Source organism: Cervus canadensis, chromosome 18 (assembly GCF_019320065.1).
Source record: "Cervus canadensis isolate Bull #8, Minnesota chromosome 18, ASM1932006v1, whole genome shotgun sequence".
Taxonomy (NCBI): Eukaryota; Metazoa; Chordata; class Mammalia; order Artiodactyla; family Cervidae; genus Cervus; species Cervus canadensis.
In genome coordinates this window covers 25,483,049-25,510,440 of record NC_057403.1, presented here as the reverse complement: position 1 = coordinate 25,510,440, position 27,392 = coordinate 25,483,049, and the positions used below count along the sequence as shown (strand labels likewise).

Genomic DNA, 27,392 nt, shown 5'->3' with positions numbered 1-27,392 from the left:
CCAAATGCAGGTGATCTTTTTTCCCCAAATGTATCCCAACTACTGAATATTTGTTTCTTCACTGGTTTCAAATAGGAACTCATGTTTAAGATAAAAAATGAAAAATTTTAAAGCTCTCTTCAAACAGATGCTATATACTTCTGATTTGTATATGCTAATTAACAGGTGGTAAGCAAAATATCTTAATTCAGGTTTGGCTTATGTATTATTATTAAAGATAACTTTCTATAAATGTTATAGCTGATAAAAATAAGAATCCATATAGGTCCAGGTTTTCTCTAGCCACTTGATTCTTATTTTAGAGAAACAGGAAAATACAGACAAGAAATAATTATTAAAAAAACTACAACATAATTTTGACAACCGGATTCATTATTACTGTCATATTTGCTTTGTCTTTTATTAAAGAAATATTGCAGATAAATCTAACAACTGCCTTCACTTCCTAAAAGGCAGTCAATGTCATATATGTATCCATGATCAACACACAGTACTGTTCTTTGCATTATTATAGAAATGTTCACGGTACATTTTGCTTTTTCTGTCAATATTATGTAGTCTATCCATGTAATTATATGTCAAATTTGTATTTTTAAATATTATGTTCTATCATAGAAAACCATATTGTATCACTCTATCCCTCTCTTAATGGAAATGTATGTATTCTATTTAGAGGAATACAAACCATGACCATTTAACATAAAGATATATGTATCTCTGTGACATATGTGGGTGCCTCTGAAGCCAATGCACCAAAAGAGAACTGAATGTTCCATATTTATGTATGTTTAAAGAAATCCTGTTACTCTAAAGTAGTAAATATAGTCTATTTTATTTTCATCATATAGAATTTTGCTTTTTATGTTCTAGTCTTCAGTTTGTTTGGATTTTATTTTTGTATATGATAAAAAGTAGAGAGCTAACATTTTTTGTTAATATGAATCTTCCATTTATTGAATAGGTCATTTTCTCTCCAGTGATTTGAATAGCACTATAATACACAAAATTTCCATATCTCCTTCCTCCAATCTTCAACTTGTTTCACTGATATACTCATTAAGAACATCGTTTAAAAACAATGATACCAGCTTTAAATAAATGTGATATCTAATGGTGTATCTTCTCTCTCGTTTTTTGTTTTTTTTTTTACATATTTCACCTATTTGTGGCCCTTTATATTCCTATATAAAATTTCAATCAGTTTGTAAAATTCTTAAAAACGTAACTGGTAAAAAAAAATTTTTTTTGAGTGGAAGTACTTTAGAGATTTGTGAGAAATTATATATATATAACTATGTCTTTTTAGACAATGTTATTTTTCTCAAAATTTCAGGTGTTCTTTTGTAACCTTCAAAATGTTTAACTACATATATATGTGTTGTAATTCACTATTATGTTTATTCATAAATATTTTATATCAACATATCTTCTAATTAACTATTCTAGTATAAAAAGGTTATTTTAAAAGTATTTCTTTTTTCTGCAATGGCTAGGAGCTCAACTATCATGTTGATAAGCTGATAGCAAATATCTTGTTTCAGATTTTAGTGAGAATGCTGAATAAATATCATTAGGTAAGATGTCTGCTGAAGGTTTTTGATGATCAGCTTTCTCATACATTTTGTCCCCTTGGTAAGAATTCTGTATCACAAATGTGTGGCTTCTTAAAAAGGCTTTCCCACATTCACAGTTTTCTGCTCTAGATCCCATTATATAATGTGCAAGGAAATGCGAATTCCTTCTGAAGTCTTTTTCCATATTCACAAGATTTATAGTTTCTATTTCTAATAAGTATGAATTCTCTGGTGTCTAACAAGGTGTGACTTTTGGCTGAAGGCCTTACCACACTCATTACAATGATAAGGCTTCTCACCTGTATGTTTTCTCATGTGAAGTGTAAGAGATGAGATTTGGGAAAAGGCTTTTCCACATTTACTACAGTCAAAGGGTTTCTCACCTGTATGACCTCGTATATGTATTGTAAGGGAGGAACTTTGGGAGAAGGCTTTTCCACATTTGTTACATTCATAAGGTTTCTCACCTGTATGACCTCTCATGTGTACAATAAGGGAAGTTCTTTGAGAGAAAGCTTTTCCACATTCATTACATACATAGGGTTTCTCACCTGTATGACTTCTCATATGTAAATTAAGTAGTGAGCACTGAGAGAAGGCTTTCCCACATTTATCACATTCATAAGGCTTTTCCCCTGTGTGACTTCTCAGATGAAGAGTAAGGGAAGCAATTTGAGAGAAGGCTTTACCACATTCATTACAGTCATAAGGTTTCTCTCCAGTGTGAACTTTTTGATGTGTAATAAAGTTTTGCTTTTGGCTGAAGGCTTTCCCACATTCATTACATTCATAGGGTTTCTCTCCAGAATGAATTTTTTCATGAGCAATGAGATTTGATTTCTGGCTAAAGGCTTTGCCACATTCCTTACATATATAGGGTTTTTCTCCAGTGTGAATTCTCTGGTGTCTAACAAGATTTGACATCTGAATGAAAGCTTTCCCACATTCATTACATTCATAAGGTTTCTCTCTAGTATGAATCTTTTGGTGTGTAATGAAGTTCTTCTTGTGGCTGAAGGCTTTTCTACATTCCTTACATTCATAAGGTTTCTCACCAGTATGACTTCTCATATGTACAGTAAGGGCTGAGCTTTGAGAGAAAGATTTTCCACATTCATTACATTCATAGGGTTTCTCACCTGTATGAATTCTCACATGTATAATAAGCATGGAAAACTGAGAGAAGGCTTTTCCACATTTATCACATTTATAAGGTTTCTCTCCTGTATGACTTCTCATATGAAGAGCAAGAGATGCTATTCGTGGGAAGGCTTTACCACATTCATTACATGCATAAGGTTTCTCCCCAGTATGAACTTTCTGATGTGCAATGAGGCTTTGCTTCTGGCTGAATGCTTTTCCACACTCATGACATTCATAAGGCTTCTCTCCAGTATGAATTTTTTCATGATCAATTAGATTTGATTTCTGGCTGAAGGATTTCCCACACTCCTTACATGCATAGGGTTTCTCTCCAGTATGGATTCGTTGATGTCTAATGAGATTTGACATTTTAATGAAAGCTTTCCCACATTCATTACATTCATAAGACTGCTCCCTACTGTGAATTTTATGATGTTTAATCAGTTTTTCCTTGTGACTGAAGGCTTTTCTACATTTTTTACATTCATAGGGCTTCTCTCCGGTATGAATTCTCAAGTGTCTGATGAGGTCCAAAGTTTGATCAAAACCTTTTCCACAATGATTACACTTAAAGGGGGTTACTACAAGATGGGATAAGCTATTGCCAAATGATTTCATAGGCTCCTTATATTCACAGTCTTCTCTTCCTATAAAGATTCTCTCATAATAGTTGAAATTATTATGTTCTAAACACTTTCCAAATAAGTCATATTCATAGACACTGTGACTGGAAGGAAAAAAGTCTGAGTTCAGAGGGAATGCATTTGCAAATTTCTTATGACATTCACTGACTTTTTCTTCAGTCAGTGTTTTTGTGAATTTATCTTCAAGTTGTGTCAAAAGCCTGTCCTGAATTTTCAGCTGCTCATCCATCCCCCATATTTCTCCTAAAAGAAATTGCAAATAAATGTCACTTGTAAAATTTCCCAAAATTATACCTAATTAAAAACAAAAAAATACATGTATGGGATTCTTAGCTTATAGCCTCATTTCCTATTAAGCAAATTCTAGGTTTATATATAGCTCCTATTTCCTAAGCTTCAGTAAATCCCAAGAAAGGAAATATGAGTAGAGGCAGGTATTTATGAAATAGAAATAGCTTTGATTGCTTAAAGGGATCTGAAATAAAAAATATAAAACTGTTGGATAAATTAAGATGTAGAAAAAAAAAAAGACCAATTTCCACAAATAAATTTATGAAAAGAAATCCCCCCAAACAAAACAAATAGACAAGGCCCATAGATGTTTACATGGGAATTTAAACAACTATCTAAAGGACAGCTGTTAAGCATGTGCTATACAAAATATTATGAAAGAAAAATATTTCATAATGTTTGTGTATGAGACAAATATAATAGCAATACCAGATAAAGGTAACAACCCAAAAAGCAAACTATACATCAATTTCATTTTTGAATATCAGTGCGAAACTCTGTATTCAAAATGACCTAGAAGGAAAAGAAAGTGACTCGGAAGCATATTAAATATAAGGCATACATATGTTGCTGTTTTCCATGAATAGAAGTATGTTTCAATATTAGAGAAATCTATAAATAAATAATAGTAATAGTAAATAGGTCAAAAGTGAAAAGTCAAGTAATCATTTTCAAAGATATGAAAAACATGTTAAAAATTCAACACCCATTTTTCCATAAAAATAACTTTATAAAATGGAAACATATTTAACTAGAGAAAAATCACAATACAACTTAAACCTTGGTACCATTCCTAACGGGAAAAATCCCAAAGCAGTCACATTAAAGTCAGGAAAAAGAAAAAGATGAGTACTATCACAAATATTATTATAGTTCAGGGTAGAGCATTAAATAAGAGAAAGAAATGAGGTATAAAAAACTTGGAAAAGGTGACTTTCCTAGCAGTTCAGTGGTTGAGACTGCTCTTCCAGTGAAGGGGGCATGGGTTTGATCCCTGGTTGGGGAACTAGGGACCCATGTGCTTCACAGCATGGATCACCCTCCTGCACACACACAAACAACTTAGAAAGGAAAAATTCACATTATTTGTCAATATTAAAACTCTTTCTTTGCAAAATCAAGAGTTACCTGAAAAATTATAGAAAGTTCACTAAATTCACTATAGCAAATTAATACTCAGTTTTAGTAACTTTCCTATATACAAAAAGCTATTTAGAAAAGATAACAAAGGACTACATTTATAATAAAAATACAAAAAATTTGGGAATATATTTAATTAGAAAGTTCAAAAAATTGTAAAACTTTAAATGCACACACATGAACACATGAAACAGTGTTATGGGTTGAATTGTGTGTCCCACCTTTAAAATATGTTTAAGTCCGGGGGAAGGGGCAGCAGGCACCATGTTGGGCCGTGAAGGTGGCAAGAAGAAGCCCCTGAAGCAGCCCAAGAAGCAAGCCAGGGAGATGGACGAGGAAGATAAGGCATTCAACAGAAGCAGAAGGAAGAGCATGGAGAAGGAAATGGCAACCCACTCCAGTATTCTTGCCTGGAAAAGTCCATGGACAGAGGAGTCTGGCGGGCTGAAGTCCATGGGATTACATGACTGAGCATGTGTGCACGAGGGTGGAGGGAAATGGGTTGGTAGCAATAAAGTGGTAGAACTAAAAAAAAAAAAAAAAAAAAGAAGGTAGAGCAGAAGAAACTCGAGGTGCTAAAAGCAAAGGCCTGGGGGAAAGGCCCCCTGGCCACTGGTGGAATTAAAAAATCTGGCAAAAAAGTAAGCTGTTCTTTGTGCCTGAGGCAATGATGACCCCTAGTTCCATTCCTGTTTAAACACCTGGATTCCCTGCCATGATATCTGTTGCCGCCTATAGCTAGAATGAAGTGTTATCTTGGAACCTATTGTACATTTAAGAATAAACTTTTGTAAAAAAAAAATAAAATAAAATAAAATATGTTTAAGTCCTATGCCCACTACCTCAGAACATGAAATTATTTGAAAATAAGGTCACTGCAGATGTAATTAGTTAAGGTGAGGTCACACTGGAGTAGGGTAAGCCCCTAATCTGATTGGTTTTCTTAAAAGAAGATTGCCACATGAAGAGACAGAAACACAGGGAAACACTATGTGACGTTAAAGACAAAGATTGGAGTTATGCTGTCACAAGCCAAGGAACATCTGGGGATAAAAGAAGCTGAAAGATGCAAGGAATCTTCTGTAGGTTTCAGTAGGAACATGAGCCCTACTTACACCCTGATTTTGTATTTCTAGCCTCTACTTTGTTACAGCAGCCCTAGGAAACTAGGACAAAAGGCATATCACATTCTTGGAAAAGAACATTCAACAGCAGAGATGATAGTTATTCACAAGTTAACCTATCAACTTAAAGTGGTTTCAATAAAAATGCTTGAAAATACAAATAAGTAATAGCTCAAAGGAAAATGATACTACAGGTTGCCAGCATAGAGGAAGGCATGGGTAAGAGAAGAAAAATTAGTTTTCAATATGTATCCTTTTGTATTTTAAAAAATCTGTATTGTAAGCATGTACTACATATTTTTAAAAAATTCACCTGAACACTACAGTAATTAATAAAATGAGAGTAAACAACAGGAAGGTTAAAATAGGATGAAAGAATCAGAATATAAAAGCAGAAAAGCCTACCTAGCATGACTGAAAAGGGAGTAAGTACTGAGCAAAAGGGGGCTTTCCCAGGTGGCTGAGTGGTAAAGAATCTGCCTGCCAGTGCAAGAGACACAGATTAGATCCCTGGGTCATGAAGATCCCCTGGAGAAGGAAATGGCAACCCACTCCAGCATTCTTGCCTGGGAAATCCCATGGACAGAGGAGCCTAGCAGGCTATAGTACATGGGGTTGCAACAGAGTCAGACATGACTTAGCAATTAAACAATTGAACAAAAGGGAAAACAAATAATGAGAAATTAAATATGGCCTAATTGATACATGAATTTGTCTCTGATCCTACCCAAAACCACATGAAAATGAGGCAAAGAATAAAAAAGGTATAAACTAACAAAGACAAAGACTACTCTTCCATCCTAGAGAATATGTGAGGTTACTCTCATGAGAAAGATAAGCAGAAGAGCTCTACATCAAGGATGTTACGGGATGTTTAACTTTAAGGAATCCAATATGTTGCATTTTTCTTCCTTTGTGTGCCATTTCTCAAGGATTCTCTGTTCCTTATCAGTTCCTATTCCGGAAACGAGTAGAGCTGCACGCAGCTCTCAGGACTGAGATCATGAGAAACGGTATCTGCTTGGATTCCTTTCAGTAACTCCCTTCAGTGACTCTTTTCACACAGGTCCCTGTGTCTTTCTTTCTTTTTCTTTCTTTCTCTCTCTCCCCCTCCCTCTGGCTCTCTCTTTCACTTTCTTATCGACTCCGGACTAGCAGGTTCCGGTCCATTAAAGGACCCCAACACACCAGGCAGAGGAATTCAGAGATAAGGAACTGACTCAAACAGAATAAATGAAAATCTACATACCAAAGGGTAAGATTTCCAGTCCTCAGTGGCTGCTTAGCTCAAAAATAGGGAGGAAAAAATAATCTCCATTTTCCTCTCTGCCAGACTGAGAATAAAGGAAATGAAAGATTCACGTGAAAGCAGGTAGTTAAGAGACTTGGTAGAAAACAGTATACTGAGCTCAAGCTTTTGAGTCACCTCAGTTTAGGGAAACAGAAAAGCTCAACTAAACAAAAGGGGTTGAGGGAGAAGGCAAGATCAGGTCTTTTAAGTGACGAAGTCCAGGAGCAAGATCAAAATACCAAATGTGGAAAAAAAAAAAAAAAACCCAAATGTGACAGAAAAGACTCCGTTTTAAGATGGCAGAATGAAAAACTATCTGATCATTTTTCCTGTACACAAACAAGAATTGAAACGTCGATGCCTCAGTGATACTAGGTGGTGGCTATAACCCTAATTATAATGAGTTAATGTTGACAAATACAGTGAAGGGTGGGACAGGGGAAAAAGGATTCTAAGAGAAGACAACTGTTCATGCCAACTGAGGGCAGCACAAACAGCTGACACTGTCAAAATGGACATCCCATCTTGAAGGGAAGAATTAATTAACCCATGTTTACAACATGAAAATTTGGGAGTGCAGACTGATTACAGGAGACTTGACATCCCTAACTATGTCAAGGAAATCAGGACTGAGCAAGGAAACACTGTGAAATACTATCTTTTTAGCAAGAAGTCTTGGAGTGAGAGTATAAGATTCAGAGTTATGAGACTTGTAGCCACAGTTCCTTTTTGGATGAGAAGAAATAAAGCCTAAACATACTTATATTCACACAACCATGCAGAATAAAAGGCTTTAGTATGAAGCACAGATATATTCCTATACATCAAGAGTTGGCAAACTTTTTCTTAAATAAGGTTAGATTGCAAATATTTTAGGCTTCATGGGTCATGTGGGCTTCCCTGGTAGCTCAGATGGTAGAGTCTGCCTTCAGTGTGGGAGACTGGGGTTTGATCCCTGGGTCAGGAAGATCCCCTAGAGAAGGAAATGGTAACCCACTTCAGTATTCTTGCCTGGAAAATCCCACAGATGTAGGAGGAGCCTGGCAGGCTACAGTCCATGGGGTTGCAAAGAGTCAGACATGACTAAGTGACTTCACTTTCTTTCTTTCTTTCTTTCACTTTCATGGGTCATATAGTCTTTGACATGACTATTCAACCTTGCTTCTGTAATAGGAAAGTATTAACAGTCAAGATATAAATGACTTGGTATGAATTTATTCCAATAAAACTTTACTTACAAAAACAAGTGGCTGGTCAACAGGTTTGTGCTCTAAATCTGAGAACTTTCTACCTCAGAAAAGAAAGTTTGCAGTTTTGTTTGCAGTTTAGTTTGCAGATTTGTGCTCTAGATCTGAGAACTGTCTTTCCTTCCCTAACAGTATACTTCTTTAAAAATCAGGTCAAGAAAGAACTATTCTCACTCAAAAATAAGAAGATATTGAAATCAGATCTCTTAAAAAATGTAAGAGGAAAGAAAAAAAGAAACATGCTATAAAGAAAGCAGACAAAAATTCAAGCTAAAGCAATTATGACATACAGAATGAAAATCTTGACTGAGTATTGCCATCAATGAAAAAACTTAGTGAAAATACCAGGTATAAATCAAGAGCTAGAAATATAGAAAGATATTTATAGAAATATAAATGCATGAGGAAGAAACAATGAGAAAACAAAAAGGGCTAAAAAAAGATTAACCAGCAGAACCAAGAAAGAAAGAAAGAGAAAAATAAAACCACCCAAAACAAAAAACACCATGCAAGTCGGGGGAATAAAAGAGACAGACTACATAAGGATTTTTAACATTGAAATTACAATGGGGTAACCTCATTTGCAAAACTAGACAGTGGATAAAACTGAAATTTTGAAGCATTACTGGGCTTACAGGAAGTAGCCTAAATCTCCAAGAACACTGCAGTATTCTCCAACAACCTGAGCACTATACACACACACAAAATGAACAAAACAAACCAAGTATTAGCCAAAACCACAACTGAGAGATAGCAGAACTGAAAGCAGCCTGAAGATGGATCTGACTTGAGTATCTATGCAAAGCCTTATTACGTAAAGTATAAGGCTCTTGGGCTATCAATAAAGAAGTACAACTGAGGTTCCTACCAAAAGCTAGGACCTTCAAAGAACTGATCCTCACTTGGAGACGCCTCTTGGTGCCCACCAGAAGCACATGTAAATCATCTTCAGAAGAAAGCAACCTAATTTAGGACAAGAAGATTATCATAAATTAAGATTTTAAAAAACTCAAATTGGAATCAGCTACCATCAAGCACATGAAGAATCAAAACACACTGAGTCCTCAAAACAGGACATTTAAACCTGAGGACTTAAAATACTGGAACTGTAAGGGACAGAATACAAAAGAGCTATGTACAGTATTTTTAAAGAAGCAAAAATTAAAACACAAATCTGAAGAAGCCACAGAAATTATTAGGAAGAATCAGAAAGATGTGAGAAATTTTTGCAAAAACAAAAGAAATTTCTAAAAATACAAAATACTTATACTAAAAGTTTTTTTCAAAGGTGGATGAGTTAAGCTTCTCTGGTGGCTCAGTGGTAAAGAATCCACCTGCCAGTGTAGGAGACATGGATTCAATCCCTGGTCCAGGAAGATCCCATATGCTGCAGAGCAAATAAAGCTGTGTGGCACAATACTAATAAGCCCAAGCTCTAGAGCACCAGAGCCACAACTACTGAGCCCGCGTGCCTCAACTACTTAAGCCTGTGCACTTAGAACCTGTTCTCTGCAACAAGAGAAGCCACTGCAATAAGAAACCTGTGCACCACAACTAGAAAGTAGCCCCTGCTCGCTGCAAATAGAGAAAGCCCATGCATAGCAACAAAGAACCAGCAAAGCCAAAAATAAATAATTTTTTTAAAAAGGTGGATGAGTTAAAAATAAACACAATTGAAGAGAGAATTAGTAAACTGGAAGATATATTTAAAGTAATTACTGAGAAGGCAACAGAGAGCTACAAAGGAAGAAAATAGGAGATTTAAACATATGGAGGAAAAAATAAAAAGGTCTAGGATCTATCTGAGTTTCAGTAGTAGAGTGTTAAGACAATGAATGAGAGCTAATATTTGATGATGCTGAGAATGCTGCAGAATTAATGGAAGACATAAATAAGAAGATAACACAATGAGTAATTTTATACAGATTGTGAAGAATGTGAAGGAAAGCTTCTAAACCTTATGAAAGCAGTGTACCACTGACTTCAAAGCTTGACAGAGTTAGGATATTTAAGTTCAAAGCAAAAATGTGAATTTAAAAAAAAAAGTTTCAAAAATGACATCTTACATATATAAAAAATTCACACCAATCGTCAGTACGGAATTCTATGGCCTTAAAAAAAAATACCTTTGTGGAATATTTCAGAGGGATCAAGAACTTACATGTTAGCTATTAAGGGGCCTTGGCCCTTCCTCACCTGTATGGTTCCCTCTCACTAACCTGGACAGTGTTTCTTTAACACTTCTTCCTCCATGACCCATGGTTCTTCTTCTTGCTCCAACTTGAAAATCACATCAGGTTTGGTGAATGGACATCCTGTCAAAGGGAAGGGATGTAAGATTTGGGCATAAATAGTAGGAAAAAAGAATCATTCAAGAAGTGAGGCTAGCTGAAGGTTTTCTGAAGGATAAGAAAAGCACTGTTTCTATGGATGCTGCCCCCTGAAACATAACGATAGATGACATGCCATTTTGCTTTGAAAGCTGCAGCATGCATGTGCATGTGAGCAAAGGCATCTAAAGACCAAACTCAGTCTAACATTTGAAGATTCCACACATTTCAGAAACACTGTGGCAGGGAAAAAAGGAACTTTACTCCCAGAATTTGAGTTTTATAGGAAAATACCCTTACCCACTGTGATTAAATTGTTATAGTTTTCTAGCATCACATTCCGGTACAGGTTCCTTTGAGCTGGATCCAATTGCTGCCACTCTTCCTGAGTGAAATCAATAGCCACATCTTTGAATGTCACCGTGTCCTGTAACAACATACTCCCACTCAATCTGAAGTCATCCACCTTATATGTTGTGGACAAAATATATTGAAACTTGTTCAGGTAATACACAAAGGTAAGAGATTATAAAATAAATTTTATCTGTTTTTGTTACTGTCTGAAAGAAAAAAATCATTTTAGCAATATCCTGTCAGTTTATGTTCATTCATTGATTCAGCAAGCACATATCTTTAATAACTACTTTGGGTTAAAGAGATCTTGGGTACTGATTTATACTGACTGTAAAAACTGGGGGAATATAAAACTTCACTCAAAGTTAACTGGTTTGGGAACTCACTAGATCCCTGTGATTCACTAACACATGAAAATAGGTTTTGGATAGAAGCAGAAAAGGGGAGAGAATGGTATACAAACTTTGAAGCATAGTAAAGACATCCAACTGGAGATATTCATTGATTTAGCAGTTGCACATATTGTTCATTAGGTCAGAAGAAATCTAAATTGAAAACGCATATTTATTGTTCACAAGCCTACGTGTCTGCAGCCATGAAAATTGCAGAGTTCACATATACTGAAAAAAGAGTGCCACAAACAGAATCCTACAAATACCAAAAGATATAGAAAAAAAGATTTGTTAATGAAGTTTTTTAAAATGGATTTAAATTTTAGAATTTAAAAATTCTAAATCTGAATTACAACCAGAACTATGAGAAAATAGTACCAAGAAAGATTTAAAGTGTCAGAAATGAGGAATTTCTGAGGTGACAAATTTCTTCAAAGCAGTGTGATTTAGACATAGAAATCAAATGCACTTTTCCTAGTTAAAAACCAAAATACCCCAAAAATATAAACGTAAGAAAAACAGCACTGGAACAAAGGGAGCTGTCCATATTTCCTACACTTTCAGGAATTTCTGTGGCAGAGGGGGTAAGATAAAAGGAAATCACCAGGAGCAAACTCACAAAAAATGTTTCTGATTATTAATTTCTAGGTCCTAAAAGGACTCTATGAACATGAACATTCACTAAGCTTCAGAGTATGCTGTGAGAATAATGGAAACTCCTGTTTTGGAGCCCTTCCTACTGAAGAGCAAGGACTTGTAAATAATCAGGCTTAAGAAACCAAAGGCAATCATGGCTAAATAAGACATCCCTCATTCAGTCCCTGCTGCAAAAACAATACTTTGGCATCCATCCATGGATGAAAGTGCCCTTGTGGGAACGGTGGGATCCAGCACCATATGCAAGGGACACAGAAGGAGTCTTGCCTACCCAAATGTTGAAAAATAAGCATAAAGACCTCAGTTCTTGCTGTAGATCCCTGAGAGGCATGTGAACTGACTCTAGCCTCTTTTGGCCTGTTCAGGAGCCCCCAGAAAATGACTGTCTGAGACAAGCACTCAACAAAAGACAGACTTTGTGAAAGTGCAGGTCTCCAGCAGAGAATTTCTAGTGCACCAATGAAGCAAAAAATACAAGTCTGGACTCATCAGAAAGGGTAAGAGGAACAGTTTGACTTTTATCTACATCACTCCTCCATTAAGGCAACATAGCTTAGGGCCAAGAGAAATCCTGGCCCATGATTTCATTCACGAAGGAAAGTAAAAATGTGTGAGTACCCTGCTTTCTCAGCTGTATGGGATGGTGCCAAAGAGGGTCATTTTTCTCTCATCATATCCAGCATACTGAATTTTGAGCTTTTGAAAAGTCTGAGAGAGCAGCAGATAACATTCTCAGAGGACATTACAGAGAAGCAGATGTACTAACTGTGTTAAGGACACCATCAAGAAGAAAAAGAGGAGTCTAATAAATAAAATGAAAGTGGGGGCATGTGATATCTGAAAGATACCACAGATACAATGACCATGAGAGACTATTATGAACAGTTATATGGTAGCAAAGTGGATAACCTAGAACAAATGGATAAATTCCTAGAAACATACAACCTACCAAGATTGAACCATGAAATAGATCAGAACAGATATGAGTACGGAGCTGAATTAGTAATTAAAATCTTTCAATAAAGAAAATCCTCCTCTCCCTCCAAAAAAGAAAAGCCAAAAACTAGATGGCTTCCCTGATGAGTTTTACCAATCATTTATAGATGAATAGATGCCAATCTTTCTCAATCTTTCACACAAAAAAATAAGTTGCACTGAAGGGAACACGCTCAAGCTCATTTTACAAGACCAACATTACCCTGATACCAAAGGGAGACAGGACACTGCAAAGAAAAGAAAACTATAGGCCAGTGTCTCTAATGAATGTAGATGCAGAAATTTTCAACAAAATATAGGCAAAGTAAATTCAACAGCACGTTAAAACACCATGATCGAGAAGGATTTAATCCTGGGATGCAAGGATAGTTCAACACATGCAAATCTATACATGTGATACATTAATAGAAAGACAGAAATTATGTGATCATTTCAACAGAGGCAGAAAAAGCATTTGACAAAATACAATATCCTTTTGTGATACAAACTCTCAACAAATTGAGTATAGAAGGCATGTAGCTCAACATAAATCAGGCAATATATGATAAGCCAATAACTAACATCATACCCAATGGTAAAAGGTTGAAAACTTTTCCTTTAAGACCAGAACAAGACCAAGGTACTCTCATCAATCCTATTCAATGTAGTATGAGTAATCCTAACCAGAGCACTCAGGACAAGGAAAAAAAAATACATCCAAATAGGAAAGAAAGAAGAAAAGTCTTTTTAAGATGATATGATCTTATATACAGAAAATCCTAAAATCACCAATAAAAAACTGTTAGAACAAACCAAAAAATTCAGTAAAGTTGCAGGATACAAAATCAACAGACAGAAATCAGCTCTGTTTGTATACGCTAACAAGAAAATATCTGAATAAGAAATAAAACCATCCCATTCACAATAGTGAGCAGGAGACATAAGAGATGCGAGTTCAATCCCTGGGTCAGGAAGATCCCCTGGGAGGAGGAAATGCCAACCCACTCCAGTATTCTTGCCTGGAGAATCCCATGGACAGAGGAGCCTGATAGGCTACAGTCCATGGGGTCAGAAAAGAGTCAAACATGATGCATACATTCACCAAAGTATCAGAAACAGCAAAAATACTTAGCAATAAATTTAACCAAGGAGATGAAGGAAACTGAAGAGAATACAAATAAGTGAGATGATATTCCACGTTCGTGGATCAAAAGAATTAATATTGTTGGAGCTCCCCTGGTGGCTCCGTCGTCAAGAATCCGCCTGCCAATACAGGAGACATGGGTTCCGTCCCTGATCCAGGAAGACCCCACAGGCCATGCCTCATAGTAACTAAACCCATGTGCCACAACTATTAAGCCTGTGCTCTAGAGCCCAGGGGCTGCAACTATTGAGCCCATGTGCCACAACTAATGAAGCCTGCACACTCTAGAGCCTGTGCTCTGCAACAAGAGAAACCACTGCAATGAGAAGCCCACACACTGCAACTAGACAGTAGCCCCCACTTTCTCCACTGCATGGAGAAAGTCCATGCAGCAATGAAGACCCAGCACAGCCAAAAATTAGTTTCAGAAATTATTAAAAAAAAAAATAAAAGACTAAATACTGACCACCTTACCTGCCTCCTGAGAAACCTGTATGCAGGTCAAAAAGCAACAGTTAGAATCAGACATGTAACAATGAACTGTTTAAAAATTGGGGAAGGAGTACATCAAGGCTGTATATTGTCACCCTGCGTATTTAACTTATATGAAGAGTACATCATGTGAAATGCTGGGGTGGATGAAGCTCAAGCTAGAATCGAGATTGCCGGGAGAAATATCAATAACCTCAGATATGCAAATGACACCACCTTTACGGTAGAAAGTAAACAGGCACTAAAGAGCCTCTTGATGAAAAGTGAAAGAGGAGAGTGAAAAAGCTGGCTTAAAACTCAACATTCAAAAAATGAAGCTCATGGCATCTGATCCCATCACTACATGCCAATAGATGGGAAAACAGTGGAAACAGTGACAGACTTTATTTTCTTGGGCTCCAAAATCACTGCAGACAGTGACTGGCAGCCATGAAATTAAAAGATGCTTGCTACTTGGGAGAAAAGCTATTGACCAACCTAGAGAGTGTATTAAAAAGCAGAGACCAAAAAGCAGATTAATGCATACAGAAGAGGTAATACATACATATACAATGGAATATTACTCTGCCATGAGAAAGATGGGATCCTGCAATTGGCAACCCCATGGATAGACATGTCAGGGCATGTCAGATGAAGAAAGAAAATACCATGATATCCCTTATATGTAGAATCTTGAAAAGTCAAAATTATAGAAGTAGAGAATAGAATGGTGGTTGCCAGGGGCTGAGAAGTGGGGGTAATGGGAAGATGCTGGTCAACACATAGAAAAATGAAATAGAGGAATCCTGGTTCCCTGTGCCTTAGAGATACAGGACAAGTGTTTTCGTTTTGTTTTGTTTTGTTTAAGGTACCTAATTCCTACAAAGACAAAGTTCTGTCCTGTTTAAGCAACTGTTATGTAAGATTTTTGTCAGACAGTCAATAACACTAGGTAAATCTATTAAGACAGATAAATGCTCATGCCAGAAAGAGAACTTTTCAAAGTGCTATTTTTGTGGCAGCCATGAAAATATGCTCCTAGATCCCCTTCAGGAGAACCAGCTATGAGAAGCGTCATCGATAAACAATCTCCAGCTGTTCTATCTTTAGTTCTACTACTGCATTCATGCTGAGACCATCCTATTCTCAAGCCACTACTGGCTATTTTTCCAGCTTAAGTATGAAAAAAAAAAAAAAAGATTAAGTATGGTTAGGGTATTAGGGCCTGAACCATGATCTTAAATTCTGTTTTTCTTGATCTAAGTTCCTTATGCTAATTTTAAAATTTCCATGTGTAAATGTTTTCTTTCTGAAGTTTTATTATTAACTTCCTATGTAATTGCATTGTGGAATATATAGAGTGTGTACTTTGAAATTTATTGAATTTTATTTGGGCCTAATATATGGTCAGTCTTTTATTTTTTCCATATCTAAAAAGGGGATATTAATTGTTTCCAGGCTATAAGCTATGACAATCAATTAGCTCTATCAAATTATTATTGGAAGTTATGTTCATTTTGTTGTCTATGTGTCTATCATGAGCTAAGACAGATCAATAAAAGTTTCCTACTAATATATTTCTTATTTTTCACAGTATTCCTTATAAAAAATTTTCTGCAGTTTGATGCAGGAGTAGTCCTAACCATTTATCTTTATTATCTAATGCACTAACTGGCATTTTATTTTATTTTATTTTTTTCTAACTGGCATTTTAAAGTAACATTCTTTTTGTTTGTTTAAAGCTTACTGTCTTGGATGAATGGATAGAAGATATGGTACATAGTCAATGGAATACTACTCATCCATAAAAAATAATAAAATAATGCCACTTGCACCACCCATGGATGCAACTAGAGATTATCATACTAAGGCAGAAAGAGAAAGACAAATACCATATGATGTCATTTATACATGGAATCTAAAATATGGCATAAATGAACTTATCTACAAAACAGAAACAGACACACAGAGAACAGACCAGTGGTTGTCAAGGGGTAGCAGGGGAGGAAGAGGGATGGACAAAGAGTTTGGGGATAGCAGATGCAAACTATTACACTTAGAATGGATAAACAACAAGGTCCTAGTATACACAGCACAGGAAACTATATCCAATCTCCTGCAATAAACCATAATGGAAAAGAATATTTAAAAAATAATGTATATGAAGAAGGAAATGGCAACCCAATCCAGTATTCTTGCCTGGAAAATTCCGTGGACAGAGGAGCCTAGAGGGCTATAGTGTCCATGGGGTCGCAGAGTCAGACACGACTGAGCATGCACACACAGTGTCTCACGTATGGAGTTTTCATCCAAAGAGAACCTAGGACTTGGAGCTCCAAAAACTCATTAAGAAAATAAGAACATTTAAAAAAAGGATGTATATATGTGTATAACTGAGTCTACAGCATAAATAAGCACACTAAATCAACTATACTTCAATTAAAAAAATAAACCTTACATCTTGAATATTGTATTACCTGACATTAAAAAATAGCCTTTATCTTAAAAAAAAAAAAAAAAACTGCATGATATGGCTTTCCTTAAACAATATTTAAAATTTCTCTGGATCAAAAGCCTCCCATCTATAAAATGAAAATGTTGGAATAGATATTTTTTCTCTTTTAAGAGTTAATCATTCTCAATAGAAAAAGGAACAGTTAGGAAAATGATGAGATTCTTTCATGTATCCTGGATTTTATGACAGACTGTAAAAATAATCTTTTTTAACAGAAAATTTTGCTTTTCTCATTATCATGTTTATTTACTACTTAGAGTCCAGTTAGTAGTGAAATAGTTCACTATTTTAGGTAACATATACATTATTTCAGGTAACATATACCTATTCTGTATTAGGTTTGTGAGAAGTAACATAATACTCAGCAGTTTTTGCCACTAACTTTCTTACCTTTCTTAATAACAACACTAACCCTCTTTTTCCAAAAATGGAACTGTAGCATATGTTTTGATTCATAACTCTTCTACAACACCTAGGTACAATGTATCAACAAGTTCATTTGATTCAGTCTCTGCAATACCACTGAAATCTCAGCTCTTCTATTTCTTCTATATGTTAAAGTAGTAGAACCAGAGAATTAAATAACTGAACCTTTTTTTTGTTTGTTTTTTGATAGCTCAGAGACGATTTGAGGGCTTCATAGTAGTTGAGGTTTTCGTTATGAATATTAACTGCCACTAAAGAGAATGAGAAAATAATTCACATTTGAGCCCTAGAGTTATAGGTTTTTATTCAGTAAGTTACTGAGTTACTAGATATGCCCAGCACTGGTTTAGAGTCCAAGGATATAGCTGGAAGATAGACATAAGTTCTCGTCCTCCTGGAACTTACATACTAGTTGAGGGAAATAAATGAAAACATAAACAAATAGGAAAGAGAGACTTTTTTTTTTTTTTTTTTGGAAAGAGAGACTCTTTATGAAGACCATATAAGGTAATCCATGTAAAACTTTGATTAACAATAGATATTATTATTTACAGTTTATATTGGGCATTTGTTCTTTTCAATTGTGGATTTTTTTTCATGTCTTATATGCAATTTTCTATTGGATTTTAATTTAGTTTGTAAATATTTAAATACCAGATTTGGTCTGCCATATATATTACTAAAATTGTTGTTAGGTTTTGCAAATTTACTTTATTTATGGTGATTGTATCAACAGAAGAATGTAATTTTTATGTACTCAAATTTAGTTGAGCTTCTGTTTTATTATCTATGAGTTTGATATTATATCAAAAAACAAGCTAGTGACCATAGAAAATACACTCAAGATGTTGTTGTCTTGGAGTAACTGAGAACTCTCATACACTGTTAAGAGTATAATTTTGGACAACCACTTTGGAAAACTGTTTGGCAGTATCATTAAAAGGTAATCTTACACATAACTTATGACTCAGCAATTCTACTTTGGTAGAAAGAGATATGTACATATGTGCAAAAAAATCTAATAGAAAGTTTACAGGAAGAATATTTTAATTGTTCCCAAATAAAAATTACCTAAAGCCAATCAATAATAGAATGGATATATAAAATTATGGTTTATTCATATAATTGAATAATATACAGTAATAAAGTTTAGTGAACTACAGCTTACATGCAGCAATTCAACATAAATCTGACAAAATATTAAAAAAAAGAAGTCAGACACCAAGTACACAGGTTACATACAGTTTAAAAATATGCAGAAATAATCTATAGTGATATAAGCTAAACAGTAGTTACCCCTGGAGTAGGGGTAATAACTTTGAAAGATGCAGGAATTCAGTGAGTGTTAGGGTAATATTATATTTCTTGATCCAGTGCTTATGCTGGCTACACATGTGTGTTCACTTTGAAAATTAACTGAGGGAAAAACTAGACATACAGAGAAGCTGTGAGATAGGGGCACCTGGTCAAAGAAAGGTATGTTGCAGTAAAGCAAAGCTTTGAGCTGAGAGTGAAAAGGCAGTAAATTGAAATATGTTTAGTAGCTAAGAGTACAGGAAAATCTGAAAGAGAAAGATTCCAAAGGAAGTTTGAAGAAAAAGGATGAAGTTCTGAGGAAATGTCCTTGAAGAGGAAACAGACACTACTTTAAGAGTAAAATGAAGAAATAAGGAACCATGGATTCATTACAACCACATTCACAAAAACCAGGTATACCAGGCATTGTTCTAGGGACTGTAGATACAGCAGTAAACCAAGTAAAATTTATACTCTGTTCACATTCTAGTGGATTGAAAGTATAAGAATTTACCATAAATGGTTACTTTAGATTGTGGCCAAATCACAGCAAACATACATGGAAAAAGATAATTATATAGGGTCATTTGAAAGGCACATCCCATCTATTTCTTCAGATAGTCTGTTTTTTATTTTTAAATGAGGTATGACATACACAGAATAATGTGGTAAAATGCACTAATCTTAAATGTACAAACTGAGACATTTTTATACATTTACGTATTTGTGTACCCATCACTCAGGTCAAAATATAGAACATTTTCAACATACTAGAAGATTCCCTCATATCCTGTCCCAGGAAATACCTGCTCAGTAACCACTATTCCCTAACACTGAGACTAGTTTTCTCAGTTTTCAAACTTCATATAAATGGTACCACACAGAATGTACTCTCATCTGGCTTCTTTCATGTCACATGTTTGTGAGATTATCCATATTGTTGTAAATTGCAGTAATCTGTTTTGGTGTGTGTGTGCACACTATCCCACTGCATGAAGAGAGAGAGAGAATGTGTGTGTGTGTGTACTATCCCACTGCATGAAATACTATCTCTTTTTCTGTTGATGTTGATTTGTGTTATTTCCAATGCTGGGATATTTTAACATATATTCTTTGCTTTATCCTTGATCAAAACAGACCACCTCCCTGGTGGTCTAGTGGTTAGGATTCAGCACTCTTACTGCTGTGGCCTGGGTTCAATCCCTGGTCAGGGAACTGAGATCCTGCAAGCCATGCAGCACAGCCAAGATTTTTTTTTAATTATAAAGAAAACCCCGGACTATCAGAAAAGCTGTTTCACCGACTACAGAAAGTCTCCCTATATATATTATAATATATTGTTTGACCTAGGTGCCAATGAAAAACTTACTTAAATATATAATGAATTTCTGCTCTTGTTTACCTATAGTAATGAAATTCAAAACTGAAGCCCAACTTTAATCTCTCTAAATGAATACAATTCTGCATAATCATATTTTAACTTTCCTGGTCTTAATCTTCCAACTCTGTTTCTTCTGAAAATACGTTTTATCTGTATAGGATTTTCCAGTTTAGTGTATGGATTACTACAATTCCCATAAACTGCTCTGTAAAATAAGGCAGGGAACAAATATGCTATTTAAAATTTACCTGGAATTCATTCATTTCCTCTTCTTTCTGGGAATGGACTGGGCCTGAGAAGGCAGAGCTGAAAAAGAGAATAAAAGCCATGAGACAAGGTTTGCTTTGTGGTTTGAGAAACCTGTACCCACAAGGTAGATTAAAGGTCACTCTATAGCAAAACGATACTTGGAGCCATCAGAAAGGCCAAGAATATACATTCCCCAAAGATGCTGATAGGTATAAAGATGACTACAATATCATGGAGAGCTTAAGCACATTCGGTGAACAAGAACCGAGGTGCGTATGTAGGAGATGCCCCATGAACTTATCAATAGTGCTGTATCAGAGAAGGGGTTCCCAGGCGGCACTAGTGGTAAAGAACCTGCCTGCCAATCCAAGAGATGTAAGAGACTCAGGTTCGATCCCTGGATCAGGACAGTCCCCTGGAGGAGGGCATGGCAATGTACTCCAATGTTCTTGCCTGGAGAATCTCATGGACAGAGGAGGCTGGCGGCCTATGGTCCACAGGGTCGCAAAGAGTTGGACATGACTGAAGCAACTTAACAGGCATGCATGCATACCTACACAAGCATACTTTATATCAGCTACTACAATTATTGACTTTAATATTTACACAGAAAACAACAAATTCTTATAAATGCAAACTGTATCTTAATCAGAATTGATGACAGACATTTTTCCTTAGGAAAATATTTCAGCTAGTAAATGAAGAAAGAATGATAGGATTTGAATATCAGCATTTTGTAATCCCTACTGAAATATAGCTAACAATATTCCACATTTTCTAAAACAAGTATGGTGATTAAAAGAGGGATTGTCCTATTTTGAACATTTGGCAACTAAAGGGAAAAATATCCTTGTCTTTCCACCTTACTTTCTCTCGCATTTCAACTCAACCACTTTTCACCACCATCAGGAACTTCCATTCCTTCATTACACAATTTTTCATTTTCCCTCACCCTCTTCCCACCACTTTTCTACTTACCTGGCCTTGAACCCACGGTCAATTAGTATAATTAATTCTTGCTAACTTAGACTCCCTTGCCCCTTTCTCACACATCATTCTTTCTTACTTCATGAAACCAACAACTCTGGTTAAATTTTACTCTCCCCTCCCCTATCTGTGGTGACAACCATGCATATGAACAGTGCAGGAGGAAAAAATCAAACAACCCCGCGGAATAGGCTCAATTTAAATTCACGAAAACTAACAGCAAGTGGGTCTTCAATGCTGTCTGGAAATCATATTTCTCTACTCTATTCTCCGTCCCACTCTCCTAAGTGATTATTTTATTCTTTTCCTTTATCCTCAAACCCTAACATTTGTTCTTCCATTTAAGGACATGTCTTAACAGGGTTATTATTTACCTCTTAACTCCACCTACCACTCCATTTCACTCCTTCCATTAAGGGAAAAAACTTAAAGTGTTGTTTACACTTGTTATCACCAATTTTTCTTGTCCAGTTTTCTCTATAGGTCCTTACTTCACTGAAACTGCTTTGCAGGGTGACCAACAATTTTCATGTTGCTAAATTCAATGTTACTTCCTCAGTCCTCTTTTGCTTGGGCTATCAGCTGCATCTGACATAATTTTTATTAAAACACATTCTTCCCTCGGTTTCCAGGATATCACTGAGATCTCTCTCAATCATTCTAGCTGGTCCCTTTCAGTCTCTTTTGCTGATTCCTCCTCATTTCCCAGACTTTGTCATGTTGAAGTGACCCAAAGATTAGTCCTTTACCTGTATCATTTTCCATCTACTCTACCAAGTGATCTCATCCAGTCTGGTTGTAAATGTCACCTAAAAGGGGCTTCCCAGGTGGTATCGTGCCTGGGAATCTGCCTGCCAATGCAGGAGCAGCAGGAGTTCGATCCCTGGGTCAGGAATAGCCCCTGAAGTAGGAAATGGCAACCCACTTCAGTATTCTTGCCTGGAAAATTCCATGAACAAAGGAGCCTGGCGGGTTACAGTCCACGGGGTCACAAAGAATTGGAGATGACTGAGCACACATGCATGCACGTGTGTATCACCTACATGCTAATAACTGCCAAGTGTATGTCTCCAATCTGAGACCTTTCTTTAGAACTGTAGACTTGTATATCCCACTGCCAACTTAATATTTCCACCTAAATACCCAATGGGCACCTCATACTTCACATATAATATTCCAAACTGAAATCTCATTATTTCCCTATGCCCCAGGTTTTTCCTACCCTCTTTCCTTTCTCAGGTAATAACTCCAATCTTCAAATTGCTCAGATTAAAAAATACTGTGTCATCCTGTCACACTTATACACCGCATCAGTTCTATCAGCAAATTGCCATACATGACTACTTCTCACCATTTTACTACTCTTGTCCAGGTCACCAACATCTCTCCCCTAGATTAATGCAATAGTTTCCTAATTGGTCTTTCTACTTCTTCCCTTGTCCTTGCCCTCTTCCCCTAATCCTCTCCTCAGACCAACCAAAGCAATCCTCTTAAATCATAAGCAGATAATATCACACACATGTTCAAAACTCTCCCACAGCTTCCCACCTCATTCTGAGTAAAAGTCAAGATTATTAACATGGCCCACAAGGACCAACCTGATCTGGCCTCCAGCCCTTCAATTATCTTTTTTCTCTAATCTCTCACTACTCTCCCTCTTATCTGCTCTATTTCAGCCACCCTAGCCTCTTGGTAATAGGCATATTTCCACCTGGGCTTTTCTAACTGGTGGTCCCTCTTCCCTTAATTATATGCATGTGCTGTGCATAATTAGCTCCTAATTTCCTTCATATCTTTATTATTACATTTTCAGGATGCATTTCTAGCTACCCCACCTAAAACTCCAAGTCCTATCCCTGATTCTATATATTCTCCTTCTTTACTTCTTAGAATTTTTCACTATGTAATGTATGTTATATTAAATTTACTTACCTCACTTATTATCTGACCCACAACAATTTAAGTACCATGATAGCAGAGTCTGTCTACTTTGTTCAATGCTGTATCTCAAGCATCTTTTAACTCCTGTCACATGCAGCATTCAATAAATGGTGAGTAGATGAATGAATAAATCCATAATACCTGAAGAACCTGGAAAAGAAATTTGAAAATAGAACACTGCTTTAGGAAAATAACTTAGAAAACACATAATTCACACAAAAAATTATTTTTAAAATGTTTGACTTCAATAGTAGTCAAATAACTGCAAATTAAAGGAATTATTTTACATCTATGAGGTTAACAAAGATTACTAATATTAATGATAAACACTGTTATCAAGGGTGTATAAATACAGGCAATCTAATACTATGCCAATAATACTGTAGGTTAGATGGAACCTTCAGTTCAGTTCAGTTGCTCCGTCGTGTCCGACTCTTTGTGACCCCATGAATCGCAGCACACCAGGCCTCCCTGTCCATCACAAACTCCTGGAGTCCACTCAAACTCATGCCCATGGAGTCGGTGATGCCATCCGGCCATCTCATCCTCTGTCGTCCTCTTCTCCTCCTGCCCCCAATCCCTCCCAGCATCAGGGTCTTTTCCAATGAGTCAACTCTTCGCATGAGGTGGCCAAAGTATTGGAGTTTCAGCTTCAGCATCAGTCCTTCCAGTGAACACCCAGGACTTATCTCCTTCAGGATGGACTGGTTGGATCTCCTTGTAGTCCAAGGGACTCTCAAGAGTCTTCTCCAACACCACAGTTCAAAAGCATCAATTTTTTGGCGCTCAGCTTTCTTCACAGTCCAACTCTCACATCCATACATGACCACTGGAAAAACCATAGCCTTGACCAGATGGAACCTTACCAGAGAATATTGGATAGAATTAGGGAGTCTTTGGACTTCCCAGGTGGTGCTAGTGGTAAAGAATCCACCAGCCAGTGCAGGTAGAACTAAGAGACACAGGTTCGATCCCTAGGTTGGGAAGACCCACAGGGGGAGGAGGGCATGGTAACCCACTCCAGTAATTCTTGCCTGGAGAATCCATGGGCAGAGGAGCCTGGCAGGCTGCAGTCCAAAGGATTGCACAGAGTCATGAAATGACTGAAGTGACTTAGCACAAACACAGGTAGTTTTTAATAAGCACATACACTTCAACTGATCAGTTCCACTTCTAAGAACCTGCCCCCTGCCCCCCGAAAATTAATAAAGTGCATCATAACATGTGCCAAACAGTTGCTAATAAACACATTCTTTACAATGGCAAGAAGTTGAAAAGAACCAAAGTACCCATCAACAAGAGTAAATGCATTAATATGTATACCATAAAAAACCTGTTAAATGATGACATAGATGTGTAATTGTTTAAATGTAAAAGTATTAATTGCACATTGTTAAACGCCATAGGTAGACTACACAATTGTATGTACAGTGTGATTCCAACTTTCAAGCTACTGTGCATATATATATAATATATTCACGGGGAATGAAAAGATGGGAAATAAAGTTTGATAGTGGCTGGCAGAAGTATGAATGATTCTTGTTTTCTTGGAGCTTTTCTTTATTTTGTGAATTGGGGCTGGGAGTGGGGGGCAAGGAGCATGAAGTTATTACTAAGCACACAAAATGTGGCGAATACACGAAAATAAAATTTGAAACAAATACTAAAACAACGTGTTGGGGCTACTGACGTCTAAGAGAAAAACATATTTACGATGACCATAACCAAAGAAACGAAACACTGGTACAGTCTTACAAATCACAAACAGGCTTCGTAGTTCGAAGCCACATTTATAGGGAAATAGAAAAGGAAAAAACACATCCACAAAATCCGCCTACACACTCGACTCCACGGCCACATGAGTCACGGACAAATGTCTGGAAAATAAAGTGCTATCGAGTCACACGCTCAGTTTTTCACCCTCCACTCCCACGGCCTCAGGGAACCCGCCGCCCCTGCCAGGCGTCCTCCTCCAACAACACAGGCACCCGGTGGGCCGCAGGCCCCTGCTCCACCCAGCACAAAGAGTCCCGGACTCTGAGCTCGTGGCTTCCCGAAGACTCACCAACGAGCCCGCAGACACAGGCCCCAGTTCCACACCTCAACACCGCCCGAAAGGCACAGCCGGTGCGGCCCGAGTGAGGGGTGCCGCTCAGGTCAGCGCCGACTGTGGCGGTGGGCAGCACCAGCCCAGGTCCGTTAGACGCAGCTAACTCTTCCCAGAGGCCCCCGCGGCTCGCCGAGGAGGGACTGGCCCTCCCGTTGTCGGGGTAACCGGAATGACCCACCGCACCGTGGAGGGGCTCTCAGATCTGCCGAGGGACCTCAGCTGAGAGTTTTGCAGCAGCTGCCTCCCATGAGTCTGACACTCGGAGCCTGGGAGTGCTTACTTGGTGCTGAGGAGAATCTGAAAAGGTCTGCGGTTTTGCTGCCCAGAACTACATTTCCCAGAGGCCTCCTCGGTCCAAATCTATTTTCTGCAAAAATTCGCTTGCTGCGTGCAGTTGGCTGTATATTCGGGTTCTCGGCGTTATGGTGTATGGTCCGTGAAGGAAGCACCGCTGAGTCCGTTTAGTTCCGTCTGATCCCGGCCCCACCTGGGACTGGGCTTCAGTGGGATGAAGTTGGGAAAAGATCTGGGCACCGTGACGAGAAGAGATGGGCCAGCCTGAGCCTGAAGCTCCTGGCGGCAGTCAGAGAAGAAGAAGTGCCCTTGGGTGATCGAGTGTGGAAGATTTCTGCGGTGGAATTTGGGGTAGGGAGTCTAGCGGGTCGAGAGACTCTGAGGTCTAGTGACTTTGGAGTAGTGCGAATTTGAAAACATTCGTGTGACCATCGTCGTGTCGTCTGTTCTAGGGACCTCTTGATTCTGACCCTGCAGTCTTTGAGAGACAGTGTGCTTGTGTTCATTGTGTTTCTGTTTTTCTGACGGGCACCTGGTAAAATATTTAAACTTACGTGATTAAGTCAACACCCCACAGTCACCAAAATATTAAATGGAAAAAAATCATAGTTTTGTGAATGTGTATTGCTAGAAACTCCCTTACTTTTTTTACACTGTGTTATTCCACATCCATATGTGTTTTATGGACAAAGGTGATACAGGTAATTTAGAAAGATGCTGTTGAAGAAGGCAAAGACATTGAGACATCAAATGAAAGAGCATGTGAACAATTCAAAGTAGCCTCGACATGAGGAGTGAAAAGGGTAGGTGGAAAAGCAGAGAAGTAACCAGGTGCAAAAACCTAAGAATCTAGCAAACCAGACTTTAACGTCACTCCTGCCATAAAGACCTGATTTTTTTTTTTCAACATTTCATTTGAGTTCCACTCTGATTTAAGAATTAAAAAACAGTTTTCAATGAAAGTTGAAGACTCACTACAATAATTTTACCGTAGAGACTAAAATGGAGAAAATCTCTATGAAAACACTATGCTTTTGTGCAATAGTATGTTGGCAAAGAGAACAGAATACTGAGGACGACAGCATGCTAAATATCAGGAACTTGAAGTTGTTGAAGGTATCAGAGAGGCTTCCAGCTCATAAGCTTACGTAAAGCTATACAAAACCACAAAACTAAAGAACTATGTTAGCTCTAGGAAACAGAAAAAAATAGTCTTCCTTTCACAGCCTTCCATTCACTAGATGATAAACGGCACTGTCTCAGAATAGTGTGAATCTCTTTCTGGAAAGGGTAAAGAGACTCCCAAACACTGCATAGAGAGAACATGTCCTCTAAATAAGTGTTACTTATTTGTCTCATGTGTGTTTACCAGCAGTACATTTCTTCTGTCACCTGTTAAGAGTTATTTTTTGCTAA

The 27,392-nt window shown here is 37.1% G+C and overlaps 1 protein-coding gene and 1 non-coding gene across 7 annotated transcripts; one reads left to right on the top strand and one right to left on the bottom strand.

Annotated features, from left to right (window-relative positions):
* Nucleotides 1-375: 375 nt before the first annotated feature.
* ZNF569 (zinc finger protein 569) lies at nt 376-26,926 on the bottom strand. 6 transcript variants are annotated; one of them, XM_043437278.1, is made up of 6 exons: nt 25,638-26,926; nt 23,714-23,735; nt 20,644-20,701; nt 11,085-11,169; nt 10,674-10,769; nt 376-3,604 (listed from the first exon to the last, which is right to left on the bottom strand). In XM_043437278.1, exons 3-6 carry the CDS (start codon nt 20,656-20,658, stop codon nt 1,785-1,787), a joined length of 2,016 nt encoding a protein of 671 aa, XP_043293213.1. In that variant the 5' UTR covers nt 20,659-20,701; nt 23,714-23,735; nt 25,638-26,926; the 3' UTR covers nt 376-1,784. The 6 variants fall into 6 exon arrangements, with proteins under 6 accessions (XP_043293213.1, XP_043293210.1, XP_043293209.1 ...); XM_043437275.1 differs by having other exon boundaries at nt 11,085-11,211; nt 25,638-26,925; XM_043437274.1 differs by lacking the exon at nt 25,638-26,926 and having other exon boundaries at nt 11,085-11,211; nt 23,564-23,735.
* On the top strand, nt 20,158-20,229 carry TRNAK-CUU. Its single transcript has one exon. It is a non-coding gene; the product is annotated as a tRNA-Lys (tRNA).
* Nucleotides 26,927-27,392: the final 466 nt, after the last annotated feature.